The following is a 24391-nucleotide window of genomic DNA, read 5'->3' as shown; positions in this document are numbered from 1 at the left end:
TCTGATGTTGTACAGCTTACTGGGCTGTGAATGTCTGATGTTGTACAGCTTACTGGTCTGTGAATGTCTGATGTTGTACAGCTGACTGGGCTGTGAATGTGTGATGTTGTACAGCTTACTGGGCTGTGAATGTCTGATGTTGTACAGCTGACTGGGCTGTGAATGTGTGATGTTGTACAGCTTACTGGTCTGTGAATGTCTGATGTTGTACAGCTTACTGGGCTGTGAATGTCTGATGTTGTACAGCTGACTGGGCTGTGAATGTGTGATGTTGTACAGCTTACTGGTCTGTGAATGTCTGATGTTGTACAGCTTACTGGGCTGTGAATGTCTGATGTTGTACAGCTGACTGGGCTGTGAATGTCTGATGTTGTACAGCTTACTGGGCTGTGAATGTCTGATGTTGTACAGCTGACTGGGCTGTGAATGTCTGTTGTACAGCTTACTGGGCTGTGAATGTGTGGTTGTTTCCATGTCTGTTCTTTTGAGGAACAACGTAATTTGGCTGTGATCAGACAGAGGTGTTCACTGTCAAGCGACAGTGAATGAGCTGGGAGAGAAAGGGTCAATGTCTGTAATCATATGGTCTGTGGCCAAGAGGTGAGCAGTAGGTGAATCTCCCCAAAGAGTCCCCCCGTAACCTACCATTGACAAAGTACAGACCCAGGCTTCTACAGAGCTGCAACAGATCCCTTCTGTTGTTGTTGACGGTGCTGTCACTGTTTCTATGGGGGAGATGAAGACAGTTAGAGACACTATGGCCTGTAATAAAGCTGTCCCCTCGTGTGCTCGTTAGATCAGGTAGTGTTCCTGTGCGCGCATTTGTGTCCACACAGATGAGCACATTTCCCTGGGACTGGAAATGACATGTCTCTTCCTCAAGGGTGGGGGAGATCTCCTCTGAGTAATATGGGGATTCTGAGGGGGGAGATCTCCTCTGAGTAATATGGGGAGAGATCTCCTCTGAGTATTATGGGGATTCTGAGGGGGGAGATCTCCTCTGAGTATTATGGGGATTCTGAGGGGAGAGATCTCCTCTGAGTATTATGGGGATTCTGAGGGGGGGGGGGGGGGAGATCTCCTCTGAGTAATGTGGGGATTCTGAGGGAGGGGGGGAGATCTCCTCTGAGTAATATGGGGATTCTGAGGGGGGAGATCTCCTCTGAGTAATATGGGGATTCTGAGGGGGGAGATCTCCTCTGAGTAATATGGGGATTCTGAGGGGGGGGGGGAGAGATCTCCTCTGAGTATTATGGGGATTCTGAGGGGGGAGATCTCCTCTGAATATTATGGGGATTCTGAGGGGAGAAATCTCCTCTGAGTATTATGGGGATTCTGAGGGGGGGGGGGGGGGGGGGGGGAGAGATCTCCTCTGAGTAATGTGGGGATTCTGAGGGAGGGGGGAGATCTCCTCTGAGTAATATGGGGATTCTGAGGGGGGAGATCTCCTCTGAGTAATATGGGGATTCTGAGGGGGGAGATCTCCTCTGAGTAATATGGGGATTCTGAGGGGGGAGATCTCCTCTGAGTAATATGGGGATTCTGAGGGGGGAGATCTCCTCTGAGTAATATGGGGATTCTGAGGGGAGAGATCTCCTCTGAGTATTATGGGGATTCTGAGGGGGGGGGGGGGGAGAGATCTCCTCTGAGTAATGTGGGGATTCTGAGGGAGGGGGGAGATCTCCTCTGAGTAATGTGGGGATTCTGAGGGAGGGGGGGAGATCTCCTCTGAGTAATATGGGGATTCTGAGGGGGGAGATCTCCTCTGAGTAATATGGGGATTCTGAGGGGGGAGATCTCCTCTGAGTAATATGGGGATTCTGAGGGGGGGGGGAGAGATCTCCTCTGAGTATTATGGGGATTCTGAGGGGGGAGATCTCCTCTGAATATTATGGGGATTCTGAGGGGAGAAATCTCCTCTGAGTATTATGGGGATTCTGAGGGGGGGGGGGGGGGGGGGAGAGATCTCCTCTGAGTAATGTGGGGATTCTGAGGGAGGGGGGAGATCTCCTCTGAGTAATATGGGGATTCTGAGGGGGGAGATCTCCTCTGAGTAATATGGGGATTCTGAGGGGGGAGATCTCCTCTGAGTAATATGGGGATTCTGAGGGGGGAGATCTCCTCTGAGTAATATGGGGATTCTGAGGGGGGAGATCTCCTCTGAGTAATATGGGGATTCTGAGGGGAGAGATCTCCTCTGAGTATTATGGGGATTCTGAGGGGGGGGGGGAGATCTCCTCTGAGTAATGTGGGGATTCTGAGGGAGGGGGGGAGATCTCCTCTGAGTAATATGGGGATTCTGAGGGGGGAGATCTCCTCTGAGTAATATGGGGATTCTGAGGGGGGACATATATTGCGCAAAGTAACACGTCTTTTTCTGTCAGTACAAGTTATTTTTTCAATTAGATGTTGTAGTTCGGATTTGTACCAAATGATCAGTCCTCCAGAGTCTCTGCCTCTATTGACAGTGCTAAACTCTTCAGTCCAAAGGTTGATGAGTTTAGGCCCTGAATGTTCCACATGCTGACTGATAGGTTGATGAGTTTAGGCCCTGAATGTTCCACATGCTGACTGATAGGTTGATGAGTTTAGGCCCTGAATGTTCCACATGCTGACTGATAGGTTGATGAGTTTAGGCCCTGAATGTTCCACATGCTGACTGATAGGTTGATGAGTTTAGGCCCTGAATGTTCCACATGCTAACTGATAGGTTGATGAGTTTAGGCCCTGAATGTTCCACATGATAACTGATAGGTTGGTGAGTTTAGGCCCTGAATGTTCCACATGCTCACTGATAGGTTGATGAGTTTAGGCCCTGAATGTTCCACATGCTGACTGTGTGTGTGTGTGTGTGTGTGTGTGTGTGTGTGTGTGTGTGCATGCGTCCGTGTGTGTTTAGTGCAGTTTAGTGCAGATGTATTGGAGGAGCTGTTTAATCTCACTTAATCCTACAGGGTTCTCCTGTCCTCGGACGACCTCTGCGTAGCTGCGCTGGTCCTGCTGTTGGGCCCTGTGGAGTGGAGGAGGGCCAGTTCTGGGCCGTGGGGCTTCCTCTCTGGTCTGGTAGGGGTGGTGGTCTGGTGCGGGGTAGTAGGCTGTGCCCGGTCCAGTCTGGCTAAGCCGGTGGAAGTGGTGATGCTTTCGTGGTGGGTGGGGTCTGTGGGGTGCGCTGGGTCTGGTGTGGCATTGAGGGGGCCTGGGGCTCCTTGGTGGTGCAGTGGTCTGGTAGGGGTCTCTCTCTCTCTCTCCTCTCTCTCTCCTCTCTCTCTCTTCTCTCCTCTCTCTCTCTCTCCTCTATCTCTCTCTCCTCTCTCTCTCCTCTCTCTCCATCTTTCACCATTCATATGTAAAACTGCCAGTGTGATTGCTTCAAAGGGATTCATGTATTCTAATGAAAAAGGGGGAAGTGTAATGAACTGAACAAGATGAGACAGAAGCCCCGTTTATACCTGGTTCTAACATGCGTCTGTTGTCCTGATGTTGTCCACATTCTGATTGTGCCCACATTTGTCGACAGGTCATAAAATGCATTGTTAACTGATTGTGATTAGATATTCCTGACCACCTCTGGAGGTAGTCGAAAATGCACCATGTACGGACATCCTTGAAGTGTAAACAAATCCGGACCAGGAAAGTGTATACATTTGGCAAAACGTCACGGTTGTCTCACCCTCTCAAAAAACAATCCCACTGGCCGGTTGAATTAAGATCATGGTCTTCGTTAGAAGCCTAGAGCATAGTGGCATAGATGCCACTGTCACATACCGCAGGAAAATAAAGACAAGAGCATAGTGGCATAGATGTCACTGTCCCATACCGCAGGAAAATAAAGACAAGAGCATAGTGGCATAGATGCCACTGTCCCATACAGCAGGAAAATAAAGATATTTATGAAGAGATCGTTTCCCGTTCCAATGTACCTTTAGATCAAGGTATAATGTGGAGACACATTTATTATTACCAAAAAGCAGGCGGTGTTTCATAATATTAGATACAGTTGTTCTAATTTTCTCTTTCCTCCCTCCCTCCATCCTTATCCTTCTCCCTACATCACCCCCCTCCCTCCCTCCCTTCATCTTCCTCTTCCTTCTGTACTTCCTCCCTCCCTCCCTCCCTCCATCCTTATCCTTCTCCCTACATCACCCCCTCCCTCCCTCCCTTCATCTTCCTCTTCCTTCTGTACTTCCCTCCCTCCCTCCATCATCCTCCCTCCCTCCCTCCTATCCTTCTCTCCCTACATCACCCCCCTCCCTCCCTTCATCTTCCTCTTCCTTCTGTACCTTCCCTCTTCCCCTCCCCCCTCCCTCCCTCCCGTCATCTTCCCCTCCCTCCCTCCCTCCCTCCCTCCCTCCCTCCCTCCCTCCCTCCCTCCCTCCCTCCCTCCCTCCCTCCCTCCCTCCCTCCCATCATCTTCCCCTTCCTTCTGTACTTCCCTCCCTCCCTCCCGTCATCTTCCCTTCCTTCCTACTTCCCTCCCTCCCTCCCTCCCTCCCTCCCTCCCTCCCTCCCTCCCTCCCTCCCTCCCTCCCTCCCTCCCTCCCTCCCTCCCTCCCATCATCTTCCCCTTCCTTCTGTACCTACCTCCCTCCCTCCCTCCCTCCCATCATCTTCCCCTTCCTTCTGTACTTCCCTCCCTCCCTCCCTCCCGTCATCTTCCTCTTCCTTCTATACTTCCCTCTTCCCCTCCCTCCCTCCCTCCCGTCATCTTCCCCCTCCCTCCCTCCCTCCCTCCCTCCCTCCCTCCCTCCCTCCCTCCCTCCCTCCCTCCCTCCCTCCCTCCCTCCCTCCCTCCCTCCCATCATCTTCCCCTTCCTTCCGTACTTCCCTCCCTCCCTCCCATCATCTTCACCTTCCTTCCGTACTTCCCTCCCTCCCTCCATCTCTTCCCCTCCCTCCCTCCCTCCCTCCCTCCCTCCATCTTCCCATCCTCTCTTTTTCTGTCTTTCTCCTCTCTGGTTCTCTCCCAGAGCGGGAGTCATTGCGACAGCAGTATGCCCAGGACACTAAGATGGGCTTTGTGATCAATGCCATCTACTCCATGGCCTATGGGCTCCATAACATGCAGCGCTCACTGTGCCCAGGCTATCAGGTGGGTGCTACTGGACTGGAATAAAGACAACCTACTGTCACTATTATTGTTGATATAGGATGGTGAGGATGAGGATGATGGTGAGGATGATGAGGATGGTGAGGATGAAGAGGATGATAATGTTGATGATGATAGTGATAATGGTGATGATGATGATTGTGATCCAGGGGCTGTGTGATGCCATGCGACCAATAGATGGCGCTACACTGCTGGACTTCCTGATGAAGACCAACTTCACAGGCGTGTCTGGAGAGGGCATCCTGTTTGACGAGAACGGAGACTCACCTGGCCGGTACGTGTACAGTGCCTTGCGAAAGTATTCGGCCCCCTTGAACTTTGCGACCTTTTGCCACATTTCAGGCTTCAAACATAAAGATATAAAACTGTATTTTTTTGTGAAGAATCAACAACAAGTGGGACACAATCTTGCAATCTTACAACATGCAATTCGAACATCTCATTACAAAATCATGGGCATTAATATGAAGTTGGTCCCCCCTTTGCTGCTATAACAGCCTCCACTCTTCTGGGAAAGTTTTCCACAAGATGTTGGAACATTGCTGCGGGGGACTTGCTTCCATTCAGCCACATGAGTAATAGTGAGGTCGGGCACTGATGTTGGGAGATTAGGCTTGCAGTCGGTGTTCCAATTCATCCCAAAGCTGTTCGATGGGGTTGAGGTCAGGGTTCTATGCAGGCTAGTCAAGTTCTTCCACACCGATCTCGACAAACCATTTATTGTATGGACCTTGCATTGTGCACGGGGCATTGTCATGCGGAAGCAGGAAAGGGCCTTTCCCAAACTGTTGACACAAAGTTGGAAGCACAGAATCATCTAGAATGTCATTGTATGCTGAAGCATTAAGATTTCCCTTCACTGGAACTAAGGGGCCCGCACCATGAAAAACAGCCCTAGAACATTATGCCTCCTCCACCAAACTTTACAGTTGGCACTATGCATTCGGGCAGGTAGTGTTCTCTTGGCATCCGCCAAACCCAGATTTTTCCGTTGGACTGCCAGACGGTGAAGCGTTATTCATCACTCCAGAGAAAGTGTTTCCACTGCTCCAGAGTCCAATGGGAGCTTTACACCACTCCAGCCGACGCTTGGCATTGTGCATTGTGATCTTAGGCTTGTGTGCGGCTGCCAGGTCATGGAAACCCATTTCATGAAGCTTCTGATGAACAGTTCTTGTGCTGATGTTGCTTCCAGAGGCAGTTTGAAACTCGGTAGTGAGTGTTGCAACTGAGGACAAACCATTTTTACTCACTGCGCGATTCAGCACTCGGCGGTCTCGTAATGTGAGCTTGTGTGGCCTACCACTTCGCGGCTGAGCCGTTGCTGCTCCTACACATTTCCACTTCACAATAACAGCACTTACAGTTGACCGGGGCAGCTCTAACAGGGCAAAAATTTGACGAACTGACTTGTTGGAAAGGTGGCATCCTATGACGGTGCCACACTGAAAGTCAGTGGCAGTAAGACCATTCTATTGCCAATGATTGTCTATGGAGATTGCATGGCTGTGTGCTCAATTTTATACACCTGTCAGCAACCGGTGTCGATGAAGTAGCCAAATCCACTCATTTGAAGGGTTGGGCTAACCTTAACCCACATACTAACCTTAACCCACATACTAACCTTAACCCACATACTTTTAGATATACAGTGTATCTCTGTACCTTAGTATGTATGTTTCAATAGTATCAGAGGCACTGACTCACTGTGTGTGTGTGTGTGTGTGTGTGTGTCAGATATGAGATCATGAACTTTAAGAAGATGGGCAAGGACTACTATGACTATATTAACGTAGGGAGCTGGGACAACAGTGGGCTGAAGATCGATGACGATGAAATCTGGGCCAGCAAGGACACCATCATCAAATCAGTCTGCAGCGAACCCTGTGACAAGGGACAGATAAAGGTGACACACACACACACACACACCCACACATCAAATATATGCACCCACACGTTTCCACACACACACATCCCTACAAACACATCCTGTGTATGCTCTGGGGGGAGGTAGGCTGGCAATGACAAGGACCCTTCCAGATTATCTCTGTTGATGTCTGATTGGTGTATTCTATCTAAGATAGTATTTCTGCAGCATTCTGATTGGTGTGTTTTTCCTGAGCTGATGAGGTTGTGTCCTCCAGGTGATCCGTAAAGGAGAGGTGAGCTGCTGCTGGACCTGCACTCCCTGTAAGGAGAATGAGTTTGTGTTTGATGAGTACACCTGCCGAGCCTGTGACCTGGGCTCCTGGCCCACCTTCCACCTCACAGGTGAGACGCACGTGCACACCCCCCCCCACGCACACACACACACATACACACACGGGGTGTATGGATTGCCCTCTTTGCTCTTGGAAGTCTCCTCTAAATTAACCTTTCTGATCTCCCCATCCCGGATCCGGGATCGTGAATACAGACTCAAGCTCATTACCATAACGCAACGTTAACTATTCATGAAAATCGCAAATGAAATGAAATAAATATGCTAGCTCTCAAGCTTAGCCTTTTGTTAACAACACTGTCATCTCAGATTTTCAAAATATGCTTCTCAACCATTGCAAAACAAGCATTTGTGTAACAGTATTGATGGCTAACGTAGCATTTAGCATTAGCATTCAGCTGGCAACATTTACACAAAAAAACAGAAAAGCATTCAAATAAAATAATTTACCTTTGAAGAACTTCAGATGTTTTCAATGAGGAGACTCTCAGATAGCAAATGTTCAGTTTTTCCTGAAAGATTATTTGTTTAGGACAAATCGCTCCGTTTTCTGCGTCACGTTTAGCTATGAAAAAACCCCTGTATCCAGGATTGTGTAAATCTATCAGCAAGCTCATTAGCATAACACAACGTTAACTATTTATGAAAATCGCAAATGAAATGAAATAAATATGCCATCTCTCAAGCTTAGCCTTTTGTAAACAACACTGTCATCTCAGATTTTCAAAATATGCTTCTCAACCATAGGAAAACAATAATTTGTGTAAAAGTAGCTAGCTAGCGTTAGCATTTCGCGTTAGCATTTAGCGTTAGCATTAGCGTTAGCATCCAGCACGCAACATTAACAAAAACATAAAAGCCTTCAAATAAAATCATTTACCTTTGAAGAACTTCTGATGTTTTCAATGAGGATACTCTCAGTTAGATAGCAGATGCTCAGTTTTTCCAAAAAGATTCCTTGTGTATTAGAAATAGCTCCGTTTTATACATCACATTTGGCTACCAAAAAAAATCAGAAAATTCAGTCCTCAAAACGCGAACTTTTTTCCAAATTAACTCCATAATATCGACTGAAAACATGGCAAACGTTGTTTAGAATCAATCATCAAGGTGTTTTTCACATATCTCTTCATTGATACATCGTTCTTGGACACATGCTTTCTCCCCTGAATCAAATGGTAAAGTAGAAGCAGCTGGCAATTGCGCACCGAATTCGACGCAGGACACCAGGCGGACACTTGGAAAATGTAGTCTCTTATGGTCAATCTTCCAATGATATGCCTACAAATACATCACAATGCTGCTAAGACCTTGGGCGAACGACAGAAAGTGTAGGCTCATTCGTTGCGCAATCACAGCCATATAAGGAGAGAATGGAAAACAGAGCTTCAGAAATTCTGCTAATTCCTGGGTGATGCATCATCATGGTTTCGCCTGTAGAATGAGTTCTGGGGCACTTACAGACAAAATCTTTGCAGATTCTGAAACTTCAGAGTGTTTGCATAGAATATGCATAGTCGAGCATCTTTTCGTGACAAAATATCGCGCTTAAAACGGGAACGTTTTTTATCCAAAAATGAAATAGCGCCCCTAGAGCTCTAACTGGTTATTAATCTCTTATCAGATGCCCTCACACAGATTGATTCATTCACACATCCTGGAAACACACACACACACAAACGCACAAACACACAAAAACGCACAAACACATACAAATGCACAAACGCACACAAATAAATGAAAGGGTGACATCCACATAATTATGTTTTTTTTATTGTACAATTTACCATATCTCCTTCAGAGGAGCTTTTGTTGACTGCAAAGAGGTCATGTTCTTTCAGCAGCACTTTTAAATGTTTTGTGATTTTATATGTGTGTATGTTTGGTCAGTCACAACATAAATGGAATTTAGTAGAGAATTGATTGTCTGATACTCCTCAGCATGGTGTCCTATTACAGCCTAATGGATGTTAGCTATCTTCTAAGTTAATACCGAGAGACTATCACACACACACACACACACACACACACACATACACACACACTGAAAATGTTTTCCCTGAATCTGTACTATTTCCATAGAAGCAGCTAATTATCCTTCCTCCTCTCCCACTCTTCCCCTCTCCAGATCCCCTCCCCCCTCCTCTTCTTCATTTGACACAGGCATGGTCACCACTGTACTAATTATTCTGTATCGAGGGCAATTTTCTATGCAAATGTATTTTTCTGGAGCTGTGGATATTGTTCTGCAATGCATTCGACTGCTCATCATTATACAGCTGCTAGCCAGCCAGTGCCAATGTTTAAAACATGAGCCCAACGCTTCACAGCTGTGAACACAGAGAGAAGAGAGCGCTCTTGTTTAGCAGCTATAGAAGAGTCATTCCATCAGGACAATAAGAGGGACTGTGGTTCCCGGCAGCACTGTAAATACTGTGATGACGATGTGTAAACAAACTGTAATTCATGTTCCACTGGCAGCAGCCATTTTAATTTACCTCTCAAACTCACTCCTGCATTATTGAAGGGCCAGAGAGAGAGACAGAAAGAGAGAGAGACAGAAAGAGAGAGAGAGACAGTGAGAGAGAGAGAGACAGAAAGAGAGAGACAGTGAGAGAGAGAGAGAGAGAGAAAGAGAGAGACAGTGAGAGAGAGACAGTGAGAGAGAGAGAGCGAGACAGAAAGCGAGAGAGAGAGACAGTAAGAGAGAGAGATACAGTGAGAGAGAGAGAGACAGAAAGAGAGAGACAGTGAGAGAGAGAGAGACAGTGAGAGAGAGAGAGCGAGACAGAAAGCGAGAGAGAGAGACAGTGAGAGAGAGAGATACAGTGAGAGAGAGAGAGAGAGACAGTGAGAGAAAGCTTTGACTATGTACAGACTCAGTGAGCATAGCCTTGCTATTGAGAAAGGCCACCGTAGGCAGACATGGCTCTCAAGAGAAGACAGGCTATGTGCTCACTGCCCACAAAATGAGGTGGAAACTGAGCTGCACTTCCTAACCTCCTGCCCAATGTATGACCATATTAGAGAGACATATTTCCCTCAGATTACACAGATCCACAAAGAATTCGAAAACAAATCCAATTTTGATAAACTCCCATATCTACTGGGTGAAATACCACAGTGTGACATCACAGCAGCAAGATTTGTGACCCGTTGCCACAAGAAAAGGGCAACCAGTGAAGAACAAACACCATTGTAAATACAACCCATATTTATGCTTATTTATTTTATCTTGTGTCCTTTAACCATTTGTACATTGTTAAAACACTGTATATAATATGACATTTGTAATGTCTTTATTGTTTTGAAACTTGTGTGTGTGTAATGTTTACTGTTAATTTTTATTGTTTATTTCACTTTATATATTCACTTTATATATTATCTACCTCACTTGCTTTGGCAATGTTAACACGTTTCCCATGCCAATAAAGCCCTTGAATTGAATTGAATTGAGAGACAGAACGGGAGAGAGAGACAGTGAGAGAGAGAGAGAAACAGTGAGAGATAGAGACAGAACGAGAGAGAGACAGAAAGAGAGAGAGAGACAGTGAGAGAGAGAGAGACAGAAAGAGAGAGAGAGACAGTGAGAGAGAGACAGTGAGAGAGATAAAGCCCTTGAATTGAATTGAATTGAGAGAGAGAGAGCGAGAGAGACAGAGAGAGAGAGAGAGAGACAGTGAGAGAGAGAGAGAGACAGAACGAGAGAGAGACAGAAAGAGAGAGAGACAGTGAGAGAGAGAGACAGAACGAGAGAGAGACAGAAAGAGAGAGAGATAGTTGTAAGAATGTTGTAAGAATGTATTGAATTGGATTGAAGAATGGAGCAGGGGAATAACAAGGCCTCAATAGAAAGTTCCTGAGTGACTGTAAATTTGAGTTGAATTTAACTTTAGTAAACAGCGTCTTCCAGAGTTAGTTCATTCTCTTAATGGTAACTCCACTCCCATTCAGCAATTAGACCTTTTTTGCCTCTAAACTTAACTACTTCACTGATGAATTAAACTCTATAGACTGTGTTAAAAGGTAGAGCCGTTAAATGACTTCATCTATTTTAACGGCAGTGTTCTGTCTGGTTTGGCGTCCCTGGTGTTCTGTGTCAGACTGAGCGAACATTACGCCATCTAATTAGAACTGTCCCTTTAATTAATGAGACTTATCTCACAGCCCAGGAGAGGTGGGCGGAGGGAGGGAGGGAGGGAGGGAGAGACCAAAAACGCATCAATGCTGTTTGTAATTTAACTTCTCACTTTCTCTTTCTCTCTCCACCTCCTCCCCCCTCCAGGCTGTGACCCTATCCCAGTGGAGTACCTGCGCTGGGGGGACCCAGAGCCCATCGCTGCTGTGGTCTTTGCATGTCTGGGACTTTGTGCCACATTCTTCGTCACCTCCATCTTCATCAGGTAACAACTTGTAGATTTCAACATAGTAAATGTGAAATTCTATTTCATATTCTGACTTTTGTGATTTTAAATCTTACTCTGTTGATTGATTTATTGGTAAAAGATGCACTGGGTACATACACCCCAGGAGATAACACGTTAAAACAATTCCACTGGGTACATACACCCCAGAAGATAACACGTTAAAACAATTCCACTGGGTACATACACCCCAGGAGATAACACGTTAAAACAATTCCACTGGGTACATACACCCCAGGAGATAACACGTTAAAACAATTCCACTGGGTACATACACCCCAGGAGATAACACGTTAAAACAATTCCACTGGGTACATACACCCCAGGAGATAACACGTTAAAACAATTCCACTGGGTACATACACCCTGGGAGATAACACGTTAAAACAATTCCACTGGGTACATACACCCCAGGAGATAACACGTTAAAACAATTCCACTGGGTACATACACCCCAGGAGATAACACGTTAAAACAATTCCACTGGGTACATACACCCAGGAGATAACACGTTAAAACAATTCCACTGGGTACATACACCCCAGGAGATAACACGTTAAAACAATTCCACTGGGTACATACACCCCGGGGGATAACACGTTAAAACAATTCCACTGGGTACATACACCCCAGGAGATAACACGTTAAAACAATTCCACTGGGTACATACACCCCGGGAGATAACACGTTAAAATAATTCCACTGGGTACATACACCTCAGGAGATAACCCATTAAAGTGTTTCCACTGGGATTGTTTCAATATGTCATTTTAATTGTAAGTTAGTATATTTGCTATACGGTTCTAAAATGTGTGTACCTGTGGGTGTAGGTTCCGGGACACTCCAGTGGTGAAGTCGTCTAGTCGAGAGCTGTGTTACATCATCCTGGCTGGGATCTGTCTGGGTTATCTGTGTACCTTCAGTCTCATCGCCAAGCCCCATGCTGCACACTGCTACCTACAGAGACTGGGCATAGGCCTGTCACCTGCCATGAGCTACTCTGCCCTGGTCACCAAGGTACATCATCAAGCCCCTCTTTACCTTGATTCTTTCACCTACCATGTCCTTGTACATCTAGACATAAGGATCTCACAAACAGACTGTGTTTAACGTCACTATTTCAGATTTCCCCCCTCTCCCCCTATGAAGTCTATTTATTAATTAATTCTCTCTGTGTTGTTGTTGTTGCAGACTAACCGTATCCTGGCTGTGTTGTTGTTGCAGACTAACTGTATCGCCCGTATCCTGGCTGTGTTGTTGTTGTTGTTGCAGACTAACCGTATCGCCCGTATCCTGGCTGTGTTGTTGTTGCAGACTAACCGTATCCTGGTTGTGTTGTTGTTGTTGTTGCAGACTAACCGTATAGCCCGTATCCTGGCTGGCAGTAAGAAGAAGATCTGTACAAAGAAGCCCAGGTTCATGTCTGCATGTGCCCAGCTCATCATCGCCTCTCTACTCATCCTGCTACAGCTGGGCATCATAGTGGCTCTCTTCCTCATGGAACCCCCACAGGTAGGCTGTGCCCACTGTGTGTGCCCACTGTGTGTGTGTGTGTGTGTGTGTGTGTGTGTTTACAGTACGTACATGCTGACACTGTGTCACGGATCCCTCTGGAACTTTCATTGCGCACACCTGGCCCCTATTCCCACTGATTGTGTTTGTATATAAGCTCAGCAAAAAAAGAAACGCCCTCTCACTGTCAACTGCATTTATGTTGGAGCAGGGGAGTAACAAACTGGGAACAAAAAGGGAGTAAACTTAACGTGTAAATATTTGTATGAACATAACAAGATTCAACAACTGAGACATAAACTGAACAAGTTCCACAGACATGTGACTAACAGAAATGGAATAATGTGTCCCTGAACAAAGCGGTCAGTATCTGGTGTGGCCACCAGCTGCATTAAGTACGGCAGTGCATCTCCTCCTCATGGACTGCACCAGATGTGCCAATTCTTGCTGTGAGATGTTACCCCACTCTTCCACCAAGGCACCTGCAAGTTCCCGGACATTTCTGGGGGGAATGGCCCTAGACCTCACCCTCCGATCCAACAGGTCCCAGACCTGCTCAATGTGATTGAGATCCAGGCTCTTCGCTGGCCATGGCAGAACATTGACATTCCTGTCTTGCAGGAAATCACACACAGAACGAACAGTATGGCTGGTGGCATTGATATGCTGGAGGGTCATGTCAGGATGAGCCTGCAGGAAGGGTACCACATGAGGGAGGAGGATTCCTTCCCTGTAACGCACAGCATTGAGATTGCCTGCAATGACAACAAGCTCAGTCCGATGATACTGTGACACACAGCCCCAGACCATGACGGACCCTCCACCTACAAATCGATCCCGCTCCAGAGTACAGGCCTCTGTGTAACGCTCATTCCTTCGACGATAAACGCGAATCCGACCATCACCCCCTGGTGAGACGAAACCGCGACTTATCAGTGAAGAGCACTTTTTGCCAGTCCTGTCTGGTCCAACGACGGTGGGTTTGTGGCCATAGGCATGTTGTTGCCGGTGATGTCTGGTTAGGATCTGCCTAACAACAGGCCTACAAGCCCTCAGTCCAGCCTCTCTCAGCCTGTTGAGGACAGTCTGAGCACAAATGGAGGGATTGTGCGTTCCTGGTGTAACTCGGGCAGTTGTTGTTGCCATCCTGTACCTGTGGTCTGCCACTGCGAGGACGATCAGCTGTCCGTCATGTCTCCCTGTAGCGCTGTCTTAGGCGTCTCACAGTTCGGACATGGCAATTTATTTCCCCTGCCACATCTGCTGTCCTCATGCCTCCTTGCAGCATGCCTAAGGCACGTTCACACAGATGAACAGGGACCCTGGCCACATCTGCTGTCCTCATGCCTCCTTGCAGCATGCCTAAGGCACATTCACACAGATGAGCAGGGACCCTGGCCACATCTGCTGTCCTCATGCCTCCCTGCAGCATGCCTAAGGCACGTTCACACAGATGAACAGGGACCCTGGGCATCTTTCTTTTGGTGTTTTTCAAAGTCAGTAGAAAGGCCTCTTTAGTGTCCTAAGTTTTCATAACTGCGACCTTAATTGCCTACCCTCTGTAAGCTGTTAGTGTCTTAATGACCGTTCCACAGGTGCATGTTCATTAATTGTTTATTGTTCATTGAACATGCATGGGAAACAGTGTTTAAACCCTTTACAATGAAGATCTGTGAAGTTATTTTGATATTTACGAATTATCTTTGAAAGACAGGGTCCTGAAAAAGGGACGTTTATTTTTTTGCTGAGTTTATGTGCCCTTTATTCACTATGGTGCTGTTATTGTTACAATGTCCGTTGGTATGTGTGAGTACCTGTGCTGTGTGTTTTGGGCTTTCCTGCCCTTGTGGATTGCACAGATGATTACGGGTCTCGTCCCGTGTGATAATCATTGTGCGCTAGTGTTATTTATTCGAGGTACTCCTCGCTCTTTTGTTTGAGTTTCAACCCTGTGTTTTTGTATAGTGCTTGTTTGGTCTTCGCCCCGTGCCTTTACATAGCACGCCGCAATTTGGGTAAAATAAAAAACCCTATTACGCATTCCTGCGCCTGTCTCCCGATCCTTCATGCCAACGTGACACACTGATGGCTTTACTACCTGCAGGTGATCCACGACTACCCCAGCATCCGGCAGGTCAACCTCATCTGTTACACCACCAACCTGGGCGTGGTGGCGCCACTGGGTTACAATGGCCTGCTGATCCTGAGCTGCACCTTCTACGCCTTCAAGACGCGTAACGTCCCAGCCAACTTCAACGAGGCCAAGTACATCGCCTTCACCATGTACACCACCTGTATCATCTGGCTGGCCTTCGTGCCCATCTACTTTGGTTCCAACTACAAGATCATCACCATGTGCTTCAGCGTCAGCCTCAGTGCCACTGTGGCGCTCTGCTGCATGTTCGCACCCAAGGTAAGACACACAACACTAGAGATAGAAAGTGGAGCCAAACTAACTTCAGCTTTAACAACAAAGGAGTTTGACTGAGGACCTTGAAAAGTAATGTTTTTTGGAAGATTGTGTTTGGTTATAAGGTTATTTATTTGTATTGTATTTATTTATTTTAAGGGGGTAGATCAGCTTTAATATTGCTGGTAGATTGTAGCTTCCATCAATGTAATTGACTGCATCACTTCCAATCCCCCACATATATATTTTGTGCAAATATACAGTTAAAATTGGAAGTTTACATACACTTAGGTTAGAGTCATTAAAACTCGTTTTTCAACCACTTCACAAATTTCTTTATAACAAACTATAGTTTTGGCGTGTCGGTTAGGACATCTACTTTGTGCATGACACAAGTCATTTTTCTAACAATTGTTTACAGACAGATTATTTCACTTATCATTCACTGTATCACAGTTCCAGTGGGTCAGAGGTTTACATACACTAAGTTGATTGTGCCTTTAAACAGCTTGGAAAATTCCAGAAAATGTCATGGCTTTAGAAGCTTCTGATAGGCTAATTGACATCATCAAGGCCTACCTTCAAACTTAGTACATATTTGCTTGATATCATGAGAAAATCAAAAGAAATCAGCCAAGACCTCAGAAAAAAATTGTACACCTCCACAAGTCTGGTTCATCCTTGGGAACCATTTCCAAATACCTGAAGGTACCACGTTCATCTGTACAAACAATAGCACGCAAGTATAAACACCACGGGACCACGCAGTGGTCATACTGCTCAGGAAGGAGATGCGTTCTATCTCCTAGAGATTAACGTACTTTGGTGCGAAAAGTGCTAATCAATCCCAGAACAACAGCAAAGGACCTTGTGCAGATGCTGGAGGAAACAGGTACAAAAGTATCTATATCCACAGTAAAACGAGTCCTACATTGACATATCCTGAAAGGCCGCTCAGCAAGGAAGAAGCCACTGCTCCAAAATCGCCATAAAAAAGCCAGACTACTGTTTGCAACTGCACATGGGGACAAAGATCATACTTTTTGAAGAAATGTTCTCTACTCTGATGAAACAAAAATAGAACTATTAGGCCATAATGACCATCGTTATGTTTGGAGGAAAAAGGGGGAGGATGGCAAGCTGAAGAACACCATCCCAACCGTGAAGCACGGGGGTGGCAGCATCATGTTGTGGGGGTGCTTTGCTGCAGGAGGGACTGACTGGTGAACTTCACAAAATAGATGGCATCATGAGGAGAAAAATTATGTGGATATATTGAAGCAACATCTCAAGACATCAGTCAGGAAGTTAAAGCTTGGTCGCAAATGGGTCTTCCAAATGGCATACTTCGAAAGTTGTGGCAAAATGGCTTAAGGACAATATAGTCAAGGTATTGGAGTGGCCATCACAAAGCCCCGACCTCAATCCTATAGAACATTTGTGGGCAGAACTGAAAAGGCGTGTGCAAACAAAGAGGCCTACAAACCTGACTCAGTTACACCAGCTCTGTCAAGAGGAATGGGCCAACATTCACCCAACTTATTGTGGGAAGCTTGTGGAAGGCTACCCGAAACGTTTGACCCAAGTTAAATAATTTCAAGGCAATGCTACCAAATACTAATTGAGTGTATTTGGGAATGTGATGAAATAAATAAAAGCTGAAATAAATCATTCTCTCTACTATTATTCTGACATTTCACATTCTTAAAATAAAGTGGTGATCCTAACTGACCTAAGACAGGAAATTTTCACTAGGATGAAATGTCAGTAATTGTGAGCAACTGCGTTTAAATATTTTTGGCTAAGGTGTATGTAAACTTCCGACTTCAACTGTATATACATACACTACCGTTCAAAAGTTTGGGTCACTTAGAAATGTCCTTGTTTTTGAAAGAAAAGCAACATTTTTTGTCCATTAAAATAACATAAAAAAGAGGTACAGTGTAGACATTGTTAATGTTGTAAATGACTATTGTAGCTGGAAACAGCTTATTTTTAATGGAATATCTACATAGGCGTACAGAGGCCCATTATCAGCAACCATCACTCCTTTGTTCCAATGTTATTCCAAGTTGATCATTTTAAAAGGCTAATTGATCATTAGAAAACCCTTTTGCAATTATGTTAGCACAGCTGAAAACTGTTCTCATTAAAGAAGCAATAAAACTGGCCTTCTTTAGACTAGTTGAGTATCTGGAGCATCAGTATTTGTGGGTTCGATTAAAGGCTCAAAATGGCCAGAAACAAAGACCTTTCTGAAACTCGTCAGTCTATTCTTGTTCTGAGAAATGAAGGCTATTCCATGCGAGGAATTGCCAAGAAACTGAAGATCTCGTACAACGCAGTGTACTACTCCCTTCACAGAACAGTGCAAACAGGCTCTAACCAGAATAGAAAGAGGAGTGGGAGGTGCACAACTGAGCAAGAGGACAAGTACATTAGAGTGTCTAGTTTGAGAAACAGACGCCTCACAAGTCCTCAACTGGCAGCTTCATTAATTAGTACCCGCAAAACACCAGTCTCAACGTCAACAGTGAAGAGGCGACTCCGGGATGCTGGCCTTATAGACAGAGTTGCAAAGAAAAATCCATATCTCAGACTGGCCAATAAAAATAAAATATTAAGATGGGCAAAAGAACACAGACACTGGACAGAGGAACTCTGCCAAGAACGCCAGCATCCCTGGCGTCGCCTCTTCACTGTTGACGTTGAGACTGGTGTTTTGCGGGTACTATTTAATGAAGCTGCCATTTGAGGACTTGTTTCTGATGTCCATTCGGTTTGATTTATATTTGCCATATCTTTCAAACTGTGCTCTTTAACAAAAACGTATTGGTAATAAGGGGTTTGTGAAGGGTTATAATAGTGTTATGTAGTGCCTAGTGTGCTGTCTATGCTTATGAAGGGTTATGAAGCTCTTCGGTCTGTCTCTCTTTCTCTCTCCAGGTGTATATCATCCTGGCCAAGCCGGAGCGTAACGTGCGCAGTGCCTTCACTACGAGCACGGTAGTACGCATGCATGTGGGCGATGGGAAGTCCTCCTCGGCCGCCAGCCGCTCCTCCAGCCTGGCCAACCTCTGGAGACGACGTGGCTCCGCCGGAGAGACACTCAGGTGTGTGTGTGTGTGTGTGTGTCGCAGGGAATACATAGAGATGCTGTAAAGGCTGTTTGGGATCACACAGGAGGTAGAGTTTAGCTGAGGAATGTTTCAGAGATCGGTGCTGGGTCACTGCTCGCTAAGTGAATCTCATTTGAGGGCTGTTTCAGTAACAGCCTTTTTAGTGCAGGGCCATTTCAATGAAGGCCATCTGAGTCAATGCTTCCCCAGCCGCTGTGAGTCTGTCTCTCTCTGTCTCTCTCTGTCTGACCTGAGTCCGACCCGCATACCTGATAATGCAGACCACTTTCCAGGAGAAGGAGAGAGTGGGGAGAGAGAGAGAGAGAGGGGGGGGACAGAGAGAGAGAGAGAGGGGGAGAGAGAGAGTGATGGAGAGAGGGGGAGGGAGAGAGAGAGGGGAGAGAGAGAGAAGGGGGACAGAGAGAGAGGGGTGGAGAAAGAGAGAGAGATGGAGAGAGGGGGAGGGAGAGAGAGAGAGGGGAGAGAGAGAAGGGGAGGGAGAGAGAGAGAGAGAAAGGGGAGTGCGAGAGAAGGGAGAGAGAGAGGGAGGGAGAGAGAGGGCAGTAGGGAGAGAGAGAAAGAGGAGAGAGAGAGGAAGATAAAAAAAAACAATTGGAAGAGGATGGGCTAAAGGCCAAGCTCTCCATCTCTAATGGGACAACCACGTGACCAAGCTCTCCATCTCTAATGGAAAACCCATGTGACCAAGCTCTCCATCTCTAATGGAAAACCCATGTGACCAAGCTCTCCATCTCTAATGGAACAACCATGTGACCAAGCTCTCCATCTCTAATGGAACAACCATGTGACCAAGCTCTCCATCTCTAATGGGACAACCATGTGACCAAGCTCTCCATCTCTAATGGGACAACCACATGACCAAGCTCTCCATCTCTAATGGAACAACCATGTGACCAAGCTCTCCATCTCTAATGGGACATCCATGTGACCAAGCTCTCCATCTCTAATGGGACAACCATGTGACCAAGCTCTCCATCTCTAATGGGACAACCATGTGACCAAGCTCTCCATCTCTAATGGGACAACCACGTGACCAAGCTCTCCATCTCTAATGGGACAACCACGTGACCAAGCTCTCCATCTCTAATGGGACAACCACGTGACCAAGCTCTCCATCTCTAATGGGACAACCATGTGTCCAAGCTCTCCATCTCTAATGGGACAACCATGTGACCAAGCTCTCCATCTCTAATGGGACAACCATGTGACCAAGCTCTCCATCTCTAATGGGACAACCATGTGACCAAGCTCTCCATCTCTAATGGGACAACCATGTGACCAAGCTCTCCATCTCTAATGGGACAACCATGTGACCAAGCTCTCCATCTCTAATGGGTCAACCACGTGACCAAGCTCTCCATCTCTAATGGGACAACCATGTGACCAAGCTCTCCATCTCTAATGGGACAACCACGTGACCAAGCTCTCCATCTCTAATGGAACAACCACGTGACCAAGCTCTCCATCTCTAATGGGACAACCATGTGACCAAGCTCTCCATCTCTAATGGGACAACCACGTGACCAAGCTCTCCATCTCTAATGGGACAACCATGTGACCAAGCTCTCCGTCTCTAATGGAACAACCATGTGACCAAGCTCTCCATCTCTAATGGAACAACCATGTGACCAAGCTCGCCATCTCTAATGGAAAACCCACGTGACCAAGCTCTCCATCTCTAATGGAAAACCCACGTGACCAAGCTCTCCATCTCTAATGGAAAACCCACGTGACCAAGCTCTCCATCTCTAATGGAACAACCATGTGACCAAGCTCTCCATCTCTAATGGAACAACCATGTGACCAAGCTCTCCATCTCTAATGGAACAACCACGTGACCAGCCATATGAAATGACAACATGCTGCTCCACAGAGTCAAAAGGAAAAGAGAAAAAGACAGTCTCTTTAGTCAGCTGGTTACGGTCTCGTTTGCCAAGACTACAACCAGACCAGTATAAGATGTGGTCCCATGTGGCTCAGTTGGTACAATATGGCATTTGCAACACAAAGATTATGGGTTTGATTCTCACGAGGGACCAGTATGAGAAAATGTATGGAAAATGTATGGAAAATGTATGGAAAATGTATGCACGCACTACGATAAAATGTCAAATGTGTCAGAAACATTCCTATTTCCGGCTCTTTCTCCCCCTGTTGTCTGTGTGCTGAGGTTATATGAGTCCTCCCATAGCAGCATGATTTAATCAGACGCTCCATCATAGATTAATCACACTAATTAACCTGACAATTGGGAGAGAGAAGAGATGGAGGGGAGGAATAGAGAAAATGGTTTCTACACTGATATGGACCAGCTGAAACACACTTATTTAATTTCCTGTTTTCACTTCCTGTTTCCTGTCTCTACAGCTCCAATGGAAAGTCAGTATCTTGGGCCCAGACGGAGCGGGGTTCCCGTGGAAACCACCTGTGGCAGCGCCTGTCGTTCCACATCAAGAGGAAGGAGAATAACCAGACAGCTGTCATCAAGCCCTTCTCCAAGACCCCAGAGGGGCGCTACAGTGGGGGTGCTGACCTGCTCCCCCATATGCCCTTGCCCTCCCTATCCCACTCCCACTCTGATGCAGACAAGACTCTGTATGAACTCACAGAGGCAGAGGAGAGATACCCTGAGGAGAGATACCCAATCACCTACCGGCCTCAGACCCCTTCACCAATCAGCACTGTCAGCCAGCGCATGCATGGGGCGGGACTAAGGGATGAGCCACTTGTCATGGGCGTACCAAGCTACCTGACCGGGGGTTCTGTCGGCGGGGGCGATGTGTGTGACAGTTCTCTGATGGATCAGATCAGCTGCGTGGTTAACCGTTTCACTGCCAACATCAGCGAGCTCAACAGCATGATGCTCTCCCCGTCTCCCACACACTCACACACACACTCTCACACACACGCCCACACACACACCCTGACGCCCTCCCACCATGCAGACCCCTTCATCCTCCCCCGGGAGATCCCCCTCCCCCCCACCATGACCACATACGCTGACGTCCAGCCCATCCCCCCTGTAGAGTCCAACGTAGGTGGATGCGCCTGCCTCGCTCACCCCCTGCCTCACTCTCCTCACCGTCTCCCTCACCCTCAGCCTCACCCCCTGCCTCACCCTCACCCCCTGCCTCACTCCCCTCACCGTTTCCCTCAGCCTCAGCCTCACCCTCACCCCCTGCCTCACCCTCAGGCCTCCCCATCTCCAGTGCGACACCTCACTGCGGGGGCGGGGTCCCCTTTAAGGAGGGCAGAGCTGGAAGAGGAGCTAATGAATCTGACCCCGCCCTCGCCCTTCCGTGATTCGCTGGGGTCGGGCAGTGGCTCCCCAGTCTCAGAGTCCACCCTGTGTCTGCCCCCGCCCTCGTCCCCTCCGCCCAAATACGAAATGCTGACCCTGAGAAACTACAGCCAGAGCTCTTCCTCACTGTGAGAGAAGGATGAGAGGAGATGAGGAGAAGAGGAGGAGAGTGAAAGGACAGAGACGGAGAGGGGGGCAGAGAAAGAACAGTCTCTTGGGGGAGAAAATGGAGATGGCTGCCTTGTGATAGCGGGAGAACGAGAGAAGATTGGCCAGATCCTCCGAGAGGTGAAAGCCCTGTTAGATGGAGCGACAGGAACAGGACACATAATCGTGTGATGTCATTGGACGGTGACCTGCAGTGTTTGTGTTTACATGTGTTCAGTTAGCAGCGAGGTGAAGTATAATAAAGTATAATGAAGTATAATGAAGTATAATTTAGGCATCCAAAGCGAGAACAAGGACTACAAAAAAATACTTTAGCGTTCTAGTGTTCAAAAGTTTGGCCGTAAGTCTCTCCTTAGAGGTGTGTTTGGTCTTTCTTTTGGTAGTGGCCTTAAACTAAAACGGCTGTCAACTAATTAGAGATGTTTATTGTGGTAGGGGGCACCTGCATAGACACAAGTGGACCTACTGAGTGTCTAAGAACCTCTAACCTCACAGGACTGACCAGCTGCTGCCATGGACACATGGAATAACTATAAGGGCTGGGCAGAGCAGCTATGTCCACTGGCGCCCCAACACACGCACACACACACACACACACACACACACACACACACACACACACACACACACACACACACACACACACACACACACACACACACACACACACACACACACACACACACACACACACACGTGCATATTGGCTGATGTGGGGAAAAGTGTAAATACAAAAAGATCTTGGATGGAATCTAAATATCAGATGCTTCTGTTTATACATACCATGTATAGTATGAGATACTGAACAACTGTCTTAGTATTGTTTTTCTCTCCCTCTCTCTCTCTCTCTCTCTCTCGTTCTTCCCCCTCTCTTCCTCTCTCCCTCTCTCTCTCTCTCTCTCGTTCTTCCCCCCTCTCTTCCTCTCTCCCTCTCTCTCTCTCTCTCTCTCTCTCTCTCTCTCTCTCTCTCTCTCGTTCTTCCCCCCTCTCTTCCTCTCTCCCTCTCTCTCTCTCTCTCTCTCTGTGTTTCTTTGATATTTGAGGTCTTTTGGACAATTATTTACTTCAGAAGTTTGAATGTATAATATTTTCTACATGATTCCTGAAGCTTTGGGACCAAACATTCCACACCTCTGTGTCTGTGATTCTGAGGAGGCATTCTACTAAACTAACCAGTATTGAACAGTTATACAGTAGTCAGTAACGTGCTAGAAAACTATCCTGATTCAAGTAGTAAAATCAATCAATCAAACTGAAGTGAACTAGACATGCAGGCAATGTTCCCTCAAACAAATGTAGGCGTTGAGCAAATTTCTGGTCTGCTGAGCGCAAACTTCAACATTGTTAAAATTCTGTAAAACTTCCAGCCGGCGTTTACTGTTTAAATGACAGTTTTCACAGTGGCCAAGTAGGCTACAATATGTTGTTGAGTTGTTTGATGCAAGAAACCACTTTACAAAATAAAATGCATTATTATTCCCATAGCATTATTACAGACAATCAGACAAATGATGCTTCCCTCTGCCTATTGGCTACTTATTCTGCCTACTGGCTACTTAGATTATTCAAGCCTGTCTCAAAATACAACACTGCCCCTTTAAAACAAAAAAAGGCTCTTTAGATGTCTAGAAATGTACATGTTTTGTGCTCAATCACTCCCCTGCTGCTGACTACAAATGATCTGGAACCTAATAACTCACTAACTAGCAAATGATATGAACAAAATGTGCACGTGTGACTACATGTCTCTCTCGCTTTGATCTCAACAAGCTCACCTACTCACCACCACTCATGCTGTACATGCTGTAAACATAGTCCAGTTCAATGTAAATGGAACAGAACCATATATGGCAATGGTCTATTTGCATATCGACCTACTGCAGCTCTGATTGGTTATGACACACTGGTCTATGTACAGTTGTGGCCAAACGTTTTGAGAATGAAGTCTGCTGCCTCAGTTTGTATGATGGCAATTTGCATATACTCCAGAATGTCATGAAGGGTGATAAGATGAATTGCAATTAATGGCAAAGTCCCTCTTTGCCATGCAAATGAATTGAATCCCCAAAAAAACATTTCCACTGGATTTCAGCTCTGCCACAAAAAGA

General features: G+C 46.5%; 1 protein-coding gene across 1 annotated transcript in view; it reads left to right on the top strand.

Annotated features, from left to right (window-relative positions):
* Nucleotides 1-23767, top strand: part of LOC110503210 (metabotropic glutamate receptor 5) — a 132765-nt gene extending 108998 nt beyond the window's left edge. The window contains exons 8-17 of the mRNA XM_090218894.1: nucleotides 4968-5089; nucleotides 5257-5381; nucleotides 6845-7013; nucleotides 7252-7378; nucleotides 11614-11731; nucleotides 12583-12769; nucleotides 13106-13264; nucleotides 15369-15677; nucleotides 18621-18787; nucleotides 21182-23767. Coding sequence (XP_090075020.1) covers nucleotides 4968-5089; nucleotides 5257-5381; nucleotides 6845-7013; nucleotides 7252-7378; nucleotides 11614-11731; nucleotides 12583-12769; nucleotides 13106-13264; nucleotides 15369-15677; nucleotides 18621-18787; nucleotides 21182-22247 — 2549 coding nt within the window. The 3' untranslated portion in view covers nucleotides 22248-23767. The remainder of the gene's footprint in view (nucleotides 1-4967; nucleotides 5090-5256; nucleotides 5382-6844; nucleotides 7014-7251; nucleotides 7379-11613; nucleotides 11732-12582; nucleotides 12770-13105; nucleotides 13265-15368; nucleotides 15678-18620; nucleotides 18788-21181) is intronic.
* Nucleotides 23768-24391: the final 624 nt, after the last annotated feature.

This window comes from Oncorhynchus mykiss, chromosome 24 (genome assembly GCF_057628025.1).
Source record: "Oncorhynchus mykiss isolate SJ-2025 chromosome 24, ASM5762802v1, whole genome shotgun sequence".
Taxonomy (NCBI): domain Eukaryota; kingdom Metazoa; phylum Chordata; class Actinopteri; order Salmoniformes; family Salmonidae; genus Oncorhynchus; species Oncorhynchus mykiss.
The sequence above is the reverse complement of the archived record's forward strand: the minus strand, read 5'-3'. Positions and strand labels throughout refer to the sequence as shown.